The following is a 16,638-nucleotide window of genomic DNA, read 5'->3' on the forward strand; positions in this document are numbered from 1 at the left end:
GCTCTTAAACTCCAGCTCTCCGTTTGACAGATAATATATTAAGGCTGAGGGGTATAGTTAATTGGAAAGGATTGATGCGAACTTTATTCCATAAAAGCTTATTACTTACAAAGGAATATTTGAGAGGAAGAGAATTATCGAAGTCTTTGGCTGTTGCCCCTTTTTAAATGAACGGCTGTGTGGTATTCCTGCCAAATGGTGGTATTTAGAGGGCCCACACGTCCCAAACATTTCAAATCCTAATGATGGTAATCAAGAGATGTTGCTAGAAGAACAGATGAGATTATGTAACTCATGGGGGTCTGAATTACGGTTGTCAATAACAGTAATTATTACCATAATCCCTCATTTAGTGCCTTTCATCCAAAGAGCTCAACATAGTCTTACGTTTATTATTCCTTCCTCTCTGCAAGCTACTTGAGTTAGGGGAAAGTGCGCTCAGACAGTTTTTCGTTTGGAAAAACAGACATAGAAATACTAGCTCTCTTACCCAAGTCAAATAGTATGCCCGAAGGCCAGGGAGAAATGAAGTCTTCTGATTCTTGCATCACATCTCGTAAAGTTGGAATGGATGTGCTATCAGATTTCAGAGCCCTAATTACTTCTCCTCTGATCAGTCCTGCGCCACATCCCCCTGCGGGTGGATCCACCGATGCAGTGGGTTACATCAGGAACCTGAAACCTGCCTTTCTCCAGTAAGGCAGGCCTGCCCGGAGAGGGAAGGTGGCCCCGTCTGCCGTGACCAGGGTGAGGAGAGGGACACTTGATGTCCCTGTTAGCTCTGAGTGTCTACACCCCTCAGTAACTAAGGTATCAAAGTGACAGACAGCCCCATACCCCTGTAAAGGACCAGATTATCATGTTTGTTTTGTTTTCCCCATAGTTCAGTCCTTTGTGTCCATATTGAAAGTTTCCTTTTTCACACTTTTTTTAGTTAAATATGAAAAACCACTAGTGTCCATTGACACAGAAGATAAATGAGCAGTTTAATGAAACAATTCTATGTTAACTCTTTGGAGAAGGAAAAATCATTTGTTCCAATGAAGACCCCATGCTTTAATTTTAGGCCTGAGTGTATGGAGTGTGGATTGCACCCGGGTCTTTGCTAAACTTGTACTGAGTGAAGAGGTCTCAGCCAGACTGGTTCAAATGCAGAGATGTTACTAAGAACAGATGATGGACTTAAGAATTGGAAGTCAGTGGAACCAAAATGAGTTTTCTCTGTTACAGAGATAAGGAAAATTCTCCTGTAATACACACAGGATTATTGAAGTATTATTTCATTGGTGAAAATCTAGATATATGTGTATAAACACACACACACACACACGCACACACAGATACATGAAGATACGCAGGTATCCATATCTATTCTTACATTCTTCTCCTGAGAGACCCCAGAGCTGTTGCATTCAGGGATTCCTATTTAAATATTTTCTCCCCTTTTCCATTCAGGGATCAGCTGTTTTCCTTTCTGGGATGGGTGAGCAGCTCCTAAACTCTCCTGATAGAAGATTTACCAAATGATACTGTTTCGCAGGTGTTTTCTCTCTCTCTCCCCGTGTCTCCTGCTGCTCCTGTGTTCGCCATGAGGCACGGAGTAAGGCAGAGAGGTGAGCGAGAGAAGACTCCCACAAACACGCATCGCTGTCTCCTGGCCACTGCCCTACATGTCAGCGTGTGGAAGGGCGCTAACTGAGGGTGCCTCTCTCAGTCCTTTGTGAAAGAAAAAGGCAGTAGCAGTAAGGGGGACTTTTCTAACATTAGTTCAGAGCTGCTTTGTCCAAGTTTTGGTCTTCCCTGCAAACCATGCGTCCCCACTCCTTTTCATCCCGATTTTGTTCCTCTCCCCTTTGCTCACAACTGCAGAGTTTGTGCACATCAGCCCTGGCTCGTGTCCCTTCCCCGTAATGGGTTCATGCACAGTTCCAGTCTCTGTGTTCTGTTGAGACAAAGCTGTAGACACAGTTCCCTTCTGAGCTGGAAGTCAGCCCACACCACTGCATGTTATCAAAGTGCTTGACTCCCGTGCTGACCACCACTTTGAATGTCACCGCAGGGAAGCTTCTCAGAGATTCCAGTTCTGAGCACCCCTGCACAGACAGGGTGGCTGTCCTGGAACCGGTTTCCACTGAGCCCCAAGCATGAGCTGGCTACTGTGCCTCCGGACTGTTCCTCGGCAGGGTTCACCACTGCCAACGCTCTCTTGACATGCTTGTTGTATTTGGATTACCCGAATATGCTTAAGGTCCTCATACTGCTTGTTTGCCCGGCACAGCCTCAGGGCAACTCCCAGCACCTCTGCAGACATGTAAACATTCAGTTCCCTCTCTGTTATTATCATCTCACCAAGACACCAAAATCGCCTCTCTTCAGAGGAAAGAAATCATAGTTATCGCGGGTCTCTGGGCCTTGACTGCTTCTGATGATGACATCGCCAAGCAGATGTTTAGTCTCAGGTGAGGGTTGCCAGACTGTTGATTCTGAAAGAGCATTCCTGTTCAGTTTGCTGGTGGCTGGTCTCAGTTGGGGTGCGGCCCACTCAACAGCAGGATGGATTTCCAAGTATCACCGTCCTCAGGATCTCAGAGCTAAAGAAGAGGATGGGGCACACAGATCAGTTGGAAGTCGTGTTTAATCTGGAGGCATAGCCGTGATCCAAAAGAACAGTCTTGGGTTCAAATTCCTTCTCTGGCCTTAATACTGAGACCTCTGTTGTTCATATGTAAAACAGGAGCCTAGCACTACCTTACAAGGTCGGTGTAAGGAATAAATAAATAGGGCACTTAGCATGGAAATTGGACCACAGTAAGCATTCAGTAAGTGAGAGATTGCTATTCTAGACACTTCCACACAGTCAGAGCTGCCCTAAGAGGCCCTGTTCTCTTCACGACAGGAAGTGTCCTCTCCAGGTAATTGAATTCCCTTATTGAATTCTGTCATTATTGTTGACAGACTGGAACCACTTGAACCTCCCTTCTTGAAACCAGCTCTTCTGCTGTCACCTTCTGTTCTGTGCATAGACTGTTTCCTCACTGTTGTCTTGATAAGAGCAGAGGGAGCCCCTCTACGGCCACTTCTTCTCTGTCCCTTCGAGCAGACAACGCCAGGTTCTTCGAGAGCTGGTGAGACTGCAATTGAATAATTTCCTGTGTTTTCATTTTCTGTCATTTCCCAGATGACTTTGTGGTGCAAAAGCCAGAGCTCAGCACCCCCTCCATTTGCCACGCCCCCGGAGGAGAGTACTTTGTGGAAGGAGAGACGTGGAACATCGACTCGTGCACACAGTGCACCTGCCACAGTGGGAGGGTGCTGTGCGAGACCGAGGTGTGCCCGCCGCTGCTCTGCCAGAACCCTGCACGCACCCAGGACTCTTGCTGCCCGCAGTGTACAGGTGACTGCGCCGCACCCTGCGAAGCCCTGGGGTGGGGGAGGCTGTGGCGCAGGCGCTGTCATTGGGCGGGTCTCATGCACCCTGTGGAGCCGCACGGGGCAGCGGCGCGCCAACCCCAGTGGCGGGTAACCTGGGCAGGAACCTCTGGCAGCCAACTTCCCAAATTCGTTCCCTTCCGTCAGCCACAGATGTATGTAATGAATGTGCCTTGCATCTGCTGTGCCTTTGAGGGAAAGGAAGATGGTTTCTTTTTCTGCCATTCCTTTTTCTTAACTCTGCATCTCAAGAGACAGCCCTGCTGCACCAAATCATTCCCTATGATTTTGCAAAGGTGAAAAGTCGTCTTTGTCTTTCACAGATGTGAAGAGCAGTTATTGATAAGTCATGTAAATAAAATTCTTGGGGCGCCCAGGTGGCTCAGTTGGTTAAGCAGCTGCCTTCAGCTTGGGTCATGATTCCAGGGTCCAGCCCCACATCAGGCTCTCTGCTCAGCAGAGAGCCTGCTTCTCCCTCCCCCTCTCCCTGACGCTCTGCTTACTTGTGCTCTCTCTCTAACTCTCTGTCAAATAAATAAAATATTTTTTAAAAATAAAATAAAATAAAATTCTTTGCATGTATAAGGGTGGCAAAGATACTTTTGAGAATGTTAAACAGGAAATTGCTAAAATATGCATCATGTTCACCCCCTCAAAGCTGGGGTGATTGATAAATTAAGATCAAAAGTATTAATTTGACTGGTACTACACATGCACCTAGAGTATTGTTTTCTTTTACTACTCAAGTAATCTGGCCCTGACTGGTAAATATATGGTCATGAGACAGATATAACAAAATTGTGTCAGGATTTTAAGCCTAAGTTCCTGGTTTTATAACTAAAGTGGCACTTGTAATTAATACTGGAATATATTCTTTTTTCCAGAAGGTACTTGGTATATGTAAAATCACTGAATTGACAACATAACTAGTTTATTTTGTTGTTACTTAATCTCTGGTCTTTTTTTTTTTTTTAAGATTTTGTTTATTTATTTGACAGAGAGAGATTACATGTAGTCAGAGAAGCAGGCAGAGAGAGAGAGGAGGAAGCAGGCTCCCCACTGAGCAGAGAGCCCGATGCGGGGCTCGATCCCAGGACCCTGAGATCCGTGACCTGAGCCAAAGGCAGAGGCTGAACCCACTGAGCCACCCAGGCACCCCAATCTTTGGTCTTCTTAATTTAAATTAGTAACCATTTACCTTCTCAATATCTGTCTTTAGAGTAGTTCTGCTCAGTAAAACATAAACCTTTGTGTTTCATCACTTGATATTTTATCACTCTTCTGTTCATATTGCAAACCCTTGTAACGTTTTTCTGTTCTCTTCCTAAAGGAGGCTAACACCCCTGAGCACTAGCATTGACTTTAATAACTTAATGCCTGGATGGCTCATCTGTTCCTTCTGTATAACTTGAGAGATACATCAGTGCCAGCCTTCATCTTAAACATTAGGACTTACTGCTTTATACGTCAGTATTCCAGAGGTTACTCTTAGATCTGTGAATAAGCGCTCTTGGAATGCTCTTATTTTAAAATAAGTCACCTGCCCCATAATTGATCTTTTTGAACTTTCCATTCATAGTTGTGTTGCAGCAATTCTTAAAAGTCCTAAAATGAAAATACCATTTTCTTCACAGTAAGTTTCAGCAGTAGCTTTGGTAAAGGGTGTATTTCACATCTAGAAAAGGGCCATCTCTAATCTTAGAATACTTACATTCTAAAGTAGTCCAGAAACGAGATACACGTGCAGTTAGAGAAGCTGTGTCCCTCGTGGTGACTGTCCCCCTCGGGTGCCGTGTTACCATTCCCACTGTCCTTCCACTTCCCCTTCCCTCTGCCCTGGTTTAGAGCAAGGTCTGGAAACAGAAATGGGTTCCCAGAGAAAGATGGAGCGTCCCTGTGGGTGGTGACACTTCACCAGGGTAGGAACAGGAAGAGAAGAGAATAATACGTCTTTCTTTTTAAAGATTTATTAAATCTCCTTCCTTCTTTATTGTTTAGAGGCGGAAAGAAGCATAGCGTAGGAGAGGGAGGTAGAGTAGAAATCAGAAGAAAGAACGAGCACCCGTGAAAGAGCAGATAAAAACAAATCAAGCATTAGTAGTTGGAATCAGAAATATAAAGAAGGGGTCCCTGGGGTGGCAGAACAATAGGAGGAGAGGCCTAAAGAAGGAAGAGGCCATGGGCAAGATTCCCGGATGACCTTTTCAGCCAGGACTGGGTTAGGTGTCTCCTGCACCTCCGTTTCGGCACCCCCTCTAGCACTGATCACGCATTCCCGTGTCCCCTGGGGCCTTCCCCGGGTTTTACCAAGAGGCCTCTAGACTCTAGCGCATCCATTTCACCTGTTGTCCGTAGCGCCGTCATTGCTGTCCCTGCTTCCTCTCCTAAATGTTTAGACATGAGGAGGGTGGACACTGCTTACAAGGGCGAAGATAGCTCAGAGGAACCTAGTAGCAAAATTATCCCTGGACCTGGGTGACCCCGAAAAGGTCTCACCCCCATCTTTAACCCATATAGATGTCATCGGTGGAACTGTCCCTAAAATCAGACCCAGAGCGCACTGGGAGCAGTGGGACCAGTGTCTCTTTTCCCCTTAGGACTGACTTTGGGACTGGCAGTACGAGACAGGGTTCTGTGATTTTGAGAAGAGGGCACGGACCCAGTCCATTTTGCCGACTGCCCTCTGTTCCTCAGAGAGAGCCCAGAACAAAGCAGTTCCCTTGCTTCACAGAGAGAATCTTGTCAAGTCCAGTTTCGTGGCTGTCGGATGTATCCAGGAGGTGGATAGAAGGGGAATGTGAACATTAAAGCTTCCACATCACAGGGATGACCACCTGTCTATCCTAGTTATGTCTGTTGTGTGGCTGAAAATGGCGGACTTCAGGAAACTGGTTCTAAGAGGGGCACATGATCATTCATTTGACCGTGTAGCCCTTGAGAAAATGCAGAGGTTTGCTAGGGGGAACATCATGGCTGCTTGTAAGCTCTGGGGTGGTGAAGGTGGTTGACAGCACTTTCTCTTAGCAGCACGGTGACATTTCTAACCTAGGAACCTCACTATCATGTTATCCTTTGTTATACTCCAGTCAGGTTTCTGCTCGAGGGTATACCTTTTTATGTAATTTCATTGAATGCCAAGACCCAGAGAGACCTCTGGGTTTCCCGGTAATACTCCTTTCTGTTTCAAGTTGTAACTGTTTCGGGGAGCCCTCTGGTCAAAGTCTTTAAACAGCAAAGACAAATGACTTGCAGATGATTTCTCTGTGGGTACATCCTTATGAGTAGATGTCCTGTTGTCTGTCAGCCGTTAACACGAATGCCTGAAGATCGGGGTGGGACATATAGGGGTGTTTCAGTAGGTGCAACGAAAGTCTGTTTGGGTATCGAGAGGTTAGGACTGCACACGGGTACAAGTCAGAGAAAACCCAGCCACAATTTTTAAACAAACAGAAGTTTCTTTTCCATACATTCGAAGAAGTTTGGAGGCAGGTGTTGATAGCATTGATTCGGTGTCAGAGATATCAAGGTCCTTACCCTACACGTATGATCAGGATATTACAATTACAGGCAGCACACTTGGATTCAAGGCAGGAAGAGTGGGCGGCACGCTATTAAGAAAGTAGAAGCTTTCCCAGAAACCCCCTCATTTAGCCACAAACACGTGACATGACCACCTGGAAAAGCAGGGAGGAGGGGTGTCTTGTCTGACTTACACCCATTGTGATCTGAATCCTCAACCACCCACCCGCCAACCCCTCCCTCCAAGAAAACCAGGATTTTGTTAAAGCAAGACTAGAGTGAATGTTGTTACAAACTACTTAACAGAATCTCTGTAACAGGTCTTTTGTGGTCTTTATTGTTTGGCTTTTAAAATGGAAGACCCTGCACAGTCAGACTTGCTGTTTGGTGTCTAAGTTGTTTTCACAGCAGTTACTCAGAGCCCCACGTGACTGAGTGCGCTCTTTGTAAGATGGCATGAAACACACTGTGTTGCACACAATTGGTGGCCAGTAGTGTCTTCTTTTCCGTACTGACCTTATGTTCATTTTTCCAGAGGAACCTCCTCAGCCTTCCTCCCCCCATAACGAGAGCGTGCCTAGTTACTGCAAAAACGACGAAGGGGATATCTTCCTGGCGGCCGAGTCCTGGAAGCCCGACGTTTGTACCAGCTGCGTGTGCATGGATAGCGTCATCAGCTGCTACTCCGAGTCTTGCCCGTCAGTATCCTGCGAAAGACCTGTCTTGAGAAAAGGCCAGTGTTGTCCCTACTGCATAGGTAAGACCAATGGAAAACACCTTTCGTCCCTACCAGTGGCCGTTAAATCGACGTTGGCAGCCATTTGACTAGATCAGTTCATGTTTGTGACATGTTACACGGACCCCAAGGGGTGCCTGAGGAGGAGAGCGATGCGAGACGCGTGCTCGCGAGACAGCCTGTGAGGAGTGAGAGGCTCTCTCGGAATGCTGTGGTGTTCCCGCGCCGTCCTCCCCGGCTGGGCTCCTTTGCTTTTTGGATTTTCAGGATGGAACTCTCTTTCTTCACCCTGTTCTTTGCAGTGGTCCTTCTGTATGTGCACAGAGCCCTGAGCACAGGAGGCTTGCTGCTGCCCTGAGATCCACTAACTCTGAGACACAGACTTCATGGCCCGGTTGCTCCTCGTGTCTGCTGCCACCTCCCTGATCCCATTTCAACCATGCACTTAGTTGTCCATGTCGAGGGCCTAGAGACCCAACACGAGGCCTGAGAAACCGACAGAGTCCTCTGCTTCTTGTGACCCGTGGGGTCTAGCCCGTCAACAGAAGACGTCCGTACGTTTGCCCCTGACGTCTGTACTGAAGCTAGTTGTAGGGACATAAGCCAGATGCCGCTCTGGAGTCCAGAAGGCAGGGCTCAGACAGCTGGCAACTCTCTCAAAGGCACAGTCGCTGCTCCCAAGGCTCTTACTCTCTTTAATTGCTTTTGTTTTGAGTGAAGCTTGTGAAATCAAGAGAAAGACAATGATGCATCTCAGTCCAGTAGTGAACCTGTAAGCGGAGTAAGCAGGTGACGGTTAGGCAAGCCATGCTAACTGCAGGCACCGTGCATTCACTGCTGGAGATTGTCGCCTGCTTTCTAGATATAAGTCATCACGCATATTTGGGGTGATAACTTGAGGAAAAGGGGAACTCTGGCCACGGTGTTTTGTAGCAGTTCCTGTAGATGAACTGATGAATGTGCTCAGGTATATGTTGGCCGTAACTCGAGCTCATCCGGACAGCTCCTTCTCCTTGACTGTCGGACCTCTGGCCCCTAGACGGGGAACCACTTCAGAGTCTCATTCTGCACGTTGGTATATAGGGAGATGGAAAGATATTCTAAAAACACAATTTCTGTTCTCAGGAATTTTACAGAGCTAGATTTTTCTCCATGTAACAGCCAGAGAGTTTAAATGTGTGTTTGAAAGCTGAGTTTTCTTCTTTTAATAGAATGACTGTCTCGGTGATCCATTCTTCCAACCGTGATGCTTTTGAGAGAGGAATGGAAGCTATAATCAGGATGAGACAACAGCTCTAGACCAGGAGTGGCCCAAGCAAATCAGGACATACGGCTGCCCTATCTTTTAGTGACCAAACAATGTTGGGTTCTGCTAGAATACCCGTAAGCTTCGTAATTCATAAGTGGGGCCAAAAAAATGTATCAAGGCATACATCCAGCTGAGTGCTACATAGCTTTTCAAAGAACTGGCCAATATTTATACAAAAAATGTCACTGCCTTTGTTGAGATCCAAATAAAAGGTGTAGAGTGGCCACTATTTCAGGCCAGGGGATTGGTGGAGAGGAGAGTTGTACAACCAGGACTACCATATTTAAACGTCAGAACTTCGGTGCAGTTTATGAATCAGTCAGGGGTACTTAGATAATACTTAGAAACCAGGTCCCAGGAGGCTGCGAATGCCACATTTCCTTCAGAGGAAAAACTCTGGCAGTGACTCTCTCTCGTCCTGAAAATTTGCAGATTATTTTGTTTAGATAAGCAAGTTCTTATGTTTTGCTACTTAACTGATAAATTTGTACTCAGTAAATTATTCAACTAATGAGTTTGTTTCCATGATAAATAGTAAATCACTCCTTTCTCAAAACCAATTTAACACACTTAAATTGATGAAAAGGAACCTTCAAGTCAGTATTCTGTGTCTTTCTTGTATTTTGCTGTTGTTTTGGAGTTTGTTTTTGGTTTTTTTTTTTTTTTTTTTTTTTTTTTTTCTTTTTTGGCCTTCCTATATCCTTTTCCATTTCCTTCGTGATTTAGACTATACGACCTTTAGTGTGGAGAGAGAAATACCAATTTGGTCCAAATGTTTTACTTTGACTTTAAGTTAGTTTGCAAGCATTTTCAGTAAATTTTGGTTTGTAAAGCTCATAATAGTACAGTGGAAATTGTTTCGGTTGTACTGCCCCCTGACCACCACCAAAAACACAAAAAGTTGTAGGTATAATTGTACCATGTGAATCTAAGGCTTATGTTCAGGGTAACATTGGGGAGACGTAACATCTGATGACTAATACTGGATGCTGTTACTCCTTCATCTTAGCACTTATTACATGTTTTATTTTCGAGTCACTGAGCCCTTTCTCTATGCATCATATGTATTTTGCAAGTAGCCTTGTTAGATTGGCCTTCATCCTTCCTCCCCGTCATGTCCAAGCATACGAAATCACGTTCAGTCCATGACTGTGACATGAAGATTCCCTATCTGGCTCTCCAGGTAGCTCCCTTGGCCTCTTCTGGCTCGTTCTGTTATCAGCTTCCTGTCAGCCTGGGCCCTCTGTAAGGGCTCCAAGCCTGGGCCTTGCCAGCACATGCTGCAGGCGGTGACTGACTGTGTCTCAGCTGCCAAGCCTGAGTCACCATCCACAGATCACCTAGCGAAGAGACAGGCCATCATTTTGCCTGTCCTAAAGCACCTGATTATTTCTCCTAGGCCCACAGGACCAGTGCTTGCCTTGTGTCCTGTTTGAGGCTCCCTCAGTTTGGAACCAGCTCGTTCTTAACCTAGATGGTTAGCTGGGAGCTTCCATGCCTCAGCCCAGCCTGCAGGACTGATCTCACCGTGGCTGCAGGTCCCTCGATGGATGTTCTCCCTAATTAGGTCTCTCAAAGACAGATTTCTGAAAACCTCAAACCAGTCTTTAATCTGACTTCTTTTTTAGTGATAAAACCCCTAAACAAAAGCATGCTTCTTTCACCTTGTGAAGTATCCTTTTTTCTTACCATAAGAGAATTGAAAAGTGGTGATCCTACAAAAAGTAGTATAATTACGAATATTTGTGTTCCTTTCAGCTAAATTATCAAGTTACTAATGTGCAATGATAATACTTTTCTTTTGATGTGTGAAAACCTCATATTAGTGTGCCAGTTTAATAGAATGTGTAATACAGACATAATTAATAGGATTGGTGATTAATTTTGAAAAGTGAACAGCTTTGTCTCATTACTTATAATACCCCTCATTTGGGAATTCATCCTTGTACTAGAAAGAAACTAAGTAGTAATTACCTAATCATTTTAATGGAAAACTTTCTGATTCCCTAATTTTTTATATTCCAGTTTTCTGTGCAAATACAAATTTAGATTTTATTTTCATAGGCTTTTTTACTGTAATGATCGCTTAAAGAATGGGGGTCAAGAATCAGAAGATGACTTGAACACATAAATCAGGTGAAGGTAAAAGGTCTGGTGGGAATTCTAATGTGTGATGGCAAATTGGGTATTTGGTTTCATATAAACAGCGATGCCTTCTGTGTGACACACTTCACCGTGCAAGATAGCGTCGTGGCCTTATCACTACATCCTACATGCCTTCCTAGGATCTTTCTAGAGCAAAAATGATTTCAGTGAGGTCTTTATTCCTTGACTCCTAGATGACAGTAAACAATTCAGCCAACAGTCCTTACATAGTAAGAGCCTGTGGGGATGCTGACCCTGACCATGTCACCCTTGCTTTGATGACTGTGCTAGTGATGCTTCTAGCAAGGACCAGATTCTAGCAGCTTCTCTGAGGAACACCACCATCTGCATCCCAGTGGGTCTTCACTATGTCCAGGGGCTTATTCATTCCTGGGACAAATATTATAAAGAAAAAGAGCATTACGCTGACCATAAAGATCTTTCTTAGCTTCCTGGGTCCTCAAGCCCATATTGCTGCTGTTCATACCTGCTGTTGACTTTGGAAATGAAGGTGCTCAGGTGTGCCTGTTGACTGAGCCCGTCTGATTGAGGACTGTTCCAGAGTAAGCGGCTCCACTGTCGGCCAAGTCTGATTACTCAGTGCACAGAATATTGTTTTGAAACTTGGGATTTGGCAAGTGTTTATTTATCTGTAACCGTGTGTTATTTTAGAAAATATTTGAGGTCAGATATTTAAAGTCCTATTTGTTGGCTGGACATTTCTGAGTCAGTGCATCTTTCTGACTTAAGAAACTTTTGCCAAGGGTCAGTTCTTTTTGGATGCTAGTCTGTTGTTTGTGTCTGCGTGTGTGTGTTTATACATGAGCTCTGAGATGATATGTTATGAAAGTCTATATATACAAGTTAAAAAATACCTACGTATGATGTGAACAAAGTTAAGATTACTCTCATTACATGTTTCTCAGTATCTATTAAGTGTCTTTAAGTATCTCTATCTTCAAGGGTCTGTGAAAATGAGTTCTGTTATGGATGGTACCTGATCGTACCTCCTTCTGTTTAGGGGTTAGGTATTTTTTATATTTATTATATATGTCTTAATATTTGAAGTAGAGTTCTCAGGTAGAGTCAGGCTGGCTTGGCACACTCCGTTGGTTGTGATGGTACGATTCTGTTTCCTCTCTCTTGTGACCTTCAACTAGAAAATGATTAATAAAGAATGTCTTTAGTAGGGCGGTGTCTACGATTTCTGTTGAGTCAGTCTGTTAGACACCATTCATTTTTGTTTAGATGTATGTGTATGATTATGCTAATTTGTTTAGGTATCTTTTCTTAGCGATTACAAATATAAATAGTATTTCTGTGGAACATCTGTTGATCATTGAATATTTACCTCAGCCCAGGAGTCAAACATAGCAAATATTTAATCCCGCATCTCTGAGACATACAACCCATAGAATTAAAGGTTGTACATTCTTAAGCCATAATGTTACGAGACTGGCATCTCTGTTGCAGCATTTTTCACAGCTGTTTCTCCAGTGTGTTTTCTTTTTTCTTTCTTTCTTTTTTTTTTTTTTTTTTAGATTTTATTTATTTATTTATTTATTTGACAGAGATCACAAGTAGGCAGAGAGGCAGGCAAAGAGAGAGGAGGAAGCAGACTCCCTGCTGAGCAGAGAGCCCGACATGGGGCTCGATCCCAGGACCCTGGGATCATGACCTGAGCCGAAGGCAGAGGCTTTAACCCACTGAGCCACCCAGGCACCCCTCCAGTGTGTTTTCTTAAACACTTCTGTGTTTTGGAAAGAGAGCTTAAACTTTGGAGCCAAAGGGCTTTGGTCCCATCTCTGGCATATGCTAGCTTTATGTCTCGGGGCTGCAGTATGACTCTAGCTCAGTTTCCCCATCTGTCCCTGAGATGGAGACAGTAATGTTCTCTGCTTCGCTAAAGTGAAGTGAAGTAAAATGAAGTGACATGATGCCCATATGTGACTGTGCTTAGTCAACACACTGTGAACACTCAGCGCCGTTCAGTGACCGCTGTTCCAGCATGGGGTGCAGCTGATGTGGGTAACATGCCAAATAGGTCCTAGTATCACTCTTCAAATGGAGCACCTACCTCTCTGCAAGAGGAAGGCCTGGGTAGAGCCTCCCAGTGATGACCTAGTGAAGGACAAGAATATTTTAGGCAACGCTTGCGTGGCGCACCTCGCCCCGCTCACGCTTGGCTTAAACAGCCCAGCACTGGCTGAGTGGCCGGACTGTGATCCAGGTGGAGGCAGCATGCTTTCCAAGGCCCTGGAGTGCCGCTGGGTTGGGGCAGCACCCCGCCCTCAAGCCTCAGAGCTTCCCTGTCCTTTCTTGCCTCTGGACATAGCCGTGGGAGAGAGCATGGAGCTCTTTTCATTTCTGTTTACTTTGAGAGGCTAGTCCCACTTGGGAAGTCCGTGAGCTTACAGCACGTGACCCACCATGATTCCTACAGAGCAGGTGGCATCTGCTACCAGGGGCACTGGCATCAGGAAGAACCCCAGTGTGCTTCCTGAACATTCTGCAGAGCTCTGGGTTCCTGAGGTCCCAGCACGGCAATCTGGGTGGTCCCAGATAGCCCTGAAGTAATTTAAGCGGAAGGAAAGGGAGAGGGAGCTGGATGTGCTGTTTAAAGGGTAAAAGACTACAAACACTCTGGTTGTCATGCTCTGTGCTAACTTTGGAATGGGTCTCAAGTTGTCGCAACAGAAATAAACGGTGTTTGATTTCAGTCTGTTTAGGTCTTACCCTGCACCCTGGGAAGCACCCTGTCCTGCTCACTCCATATGCTGCTTTCTCTTCGCCCCTCCGTGTCCCAGCTGTGTAAACAGAAATCCCAGTATGTCTCGGAGTGGCATCGCCCTTACCGGGGCTCCAGCACACAGTCTTATTAGAAAGAGGTCTCTTGCACAGACCCCAAGCACATGCCTTTCACCTCTTATTTCGGTCCAAGAGACCAACCCCAATTTTGCACTCTAATGGGGGCGGGGAAGAGCCCCCTACAAGAGGGCTACGTTTCTGATGAGGGCACATAATCAGAACTGACATTAGCCGGCGGACCCTGGTGGGGCACTCCTGACCCCACGAAGGCCGTGACAATAAGAACCTTCTCTGAGAAGTCCAGTGGTTTCCACTTCAGGGTTTTCTTGACAGGATTCTGAACTATTCCACATAGATGGCTTCCCTCATGTCCTAAAGCAAGTGTGCGGTTTTCCTTAGCTAGGCCATCTTCATCTTTCACTGCTCCCGCTCGCCTTTTAGACTACATTACGTATTTTCCCTGTATAATGTCCGTAAAGGATTGTCAGCCTTGTAAGAGATGGGACCTCCGTTAAAGCTGAAAATGGAGTATTCCCCTGAACCTCCATCCATGAAGTGCATACTCGACCCATAACAGATGGCTAATGCACGGATTAAGTCCCCTCGCTGAGAGATTCTGTCCTCTTTGTGCACACCGGAAATCAGCCAGAAGTCCCTGTGGTTACCAAGTTTGGTGAGATTTCTGTTCCTGGAGCTCAGGAAAGTTTATAATTTTTTCTAGTGACTTTATTACCTATTTTTTCCAGTATGTTGAAGAAACCTGAAAGGTTCTTTGGCTATTAAAATACACCTAGATTCCCACCCCAAGAAATAGAGTAAAATAAAGCACAAATGGACTTGCAAGAAAGGTCTTAAAATGGTGCTCAGATCCACTTTCAAAGTGTTTGAGACATGATACAGAGGTAGGGGTTGGCCCACATGGCAGTAGGTTTTCTCTTTTTATAAAAATGAAGTAACAGCAGATGTTTATTAGAAGCTAGGAGTAATAAGGAACTCAGGTTTTGAATTGAATCAATAAATATTTTTTGCATTTTTAGCCAAAAAGCTTTAATCATTTGCAACAGATATTAGAGCTGTGTGCCTCATTGAAATCGTTTGTGCGCCCTCCGATTTCAGCAAGACTCCAGTCGAGTCCTGCTGTTCCGTTTGTCCCCAGTCAGGAAAGGCCCAGTGGGCCAGCCTGGTGAAAATCGGTCTTCATCTGTGCCTGTGAGTCTGGGCACCTCTTGTTTCCTGCAAATTATTTGCTCATACTCCTTCTCCGCTGCTGTTTCTGTTTGTCTCCTGTTGACGTAAGCAGAAATAAAGCTGGTTTCTCAAACAGGAGGCACACACATTCGATTTCTTCTCCAGACATAGAGTTTGTGCCCAGCATGTGCCCGACTTTGGGATACAGAAATGAGGGTGAGATCACAGGCCAGGGATTTGAGTATTTTACCCGTTAAAAGAAGATAAACTAGAATAGTAGCATTTTGTTCCTTTGTGGCAGTTAGAGAAAGATCACTGCAGTGCAGTGTTAAAGTTACAAGCGAAAATTTTTGAAGGCACTTTCCCTACACTTCCCAGAGTCCGCTGCTTCACTGGTGACTCTTGGTCACCTTTTTCACCCCCTTTTTGTGAATTCCCTGTCACCCGTAGTATACCTCGTACCTTCTCTCACCTGCCTGAGGGATCTCTCACTAATGCTACTGTCAGTGCTTCAGAGTTAGGAAACCAAATCAAAATGAAACGTTAACAGGGCCTATAGTTTGCACAGCTTTCCAAAACCTTCAGCACGTCTGCCTGGGCCTGGGGTCCTGTAGAGCTGGTGAGATCCTCCCGATCCAGGAGCCTCTCCCTGGAGGCAGAGGCCTCACCGGCCTCGGGTCTTACTGTGTCTCCGGTGTTGGGGACCGAGCTGTCACAGCGATGCGTAGCAAGGACAGGCCTCCCGCTCCACTCCTATGGTGGATTATTTTGTGGTGGGACTTACTCTGAGAATAAGAGCTGCATTTAGTTTCTTGGCCTCTGGGATTCCAGAGGAGATTACCTTTCAGGACTCTAAGTAGTACCGGGGAGCTTGGAAAGAACGGAGGCTGTGTCGAAAGCTGCCTACCTTCCTCCCAGGAAGTGGCTCCCACACCACCACTCTGGCCTCCTGACCACCACAGTCGGAGTGAGAACCTGAAGCATCTCTACAGGACAGTTGTCTCCGGGCAGCACCGAAGAGTCCAGCTCTAGCATGGGCTCGTGTGGATCTTCGTTTTCAGATCCTTCCGCGGAGGAAAGGGGGGAAAGTCTGGAGCTGCCTCCTTTTCAGGGTCTGATGTGCATCCCTCACCGTGGCCGATTCAGAGCAAGGCCTGAGCCCCACCACATCAGTGATTCTGAAACACTGAATTGGATCTTCATAGACGAAGAAACCACCACAGCTGTGGAGTCTATGGTTTCCCCAGCTGTTAATTAGTTTTATGGTATAATTAGTAAAATAGCTCAAGAGTAACAGCAAAGTTCAACTTTAACAGCATCTTAATACTTCTTCTCTTTAAGTAAGAGGGCAAAGTTTAAACGATTGGAAAAGTCATCTTGAGAGGAGTTAACATTTCAAGGCCTCTTTATGAACCAGAATCAGGGAAAACAAAAACACCCAAGTTCTCCAGATTCCACCACTGAAGGACATGGCACACTTTAACCCGAGTCCTACATGGTGCCT

General features: G+C 45.5%; 1 protein-coding gene across 1 annotated transcript in view; it reads left to right on the plus strand.

Annotated features, from left to right (window-relative positions):
- Window positions 1-16,638, plus strand: part of CRIM1 (cysteine rich transmembrane BMP regulator 1) — a 188,758-nt gene that overhangs the window by 150,430 nt on the left and 21,690 nt on the right. The window contains 2 exon segments of the mRNA XM_004765456.3: window positions 3,179-3,394; window positions 7,484-7,705. Coding sequence (XP_004765513.1) covers window positions 3,179-3,394; window positions 7,484-7,705 — 438 coding nt within the window.

This window comes from Mustela putorius, unplaced genomic scaffold (assembly GCF_011764305.1).
Source record: "Mustela putorius furo isolate JIRA1106 unplaced genomic scaffold, ASM1176430v1.1 tig00000281_pilon_pilon_pilon, whole genome shotgun sequence".
Lineage (NCBI taxonomy): Eukaryota > Metazoa > Chordata > Mammalia > Carnivora > Mustelidae > Mustela > Mustela putorius.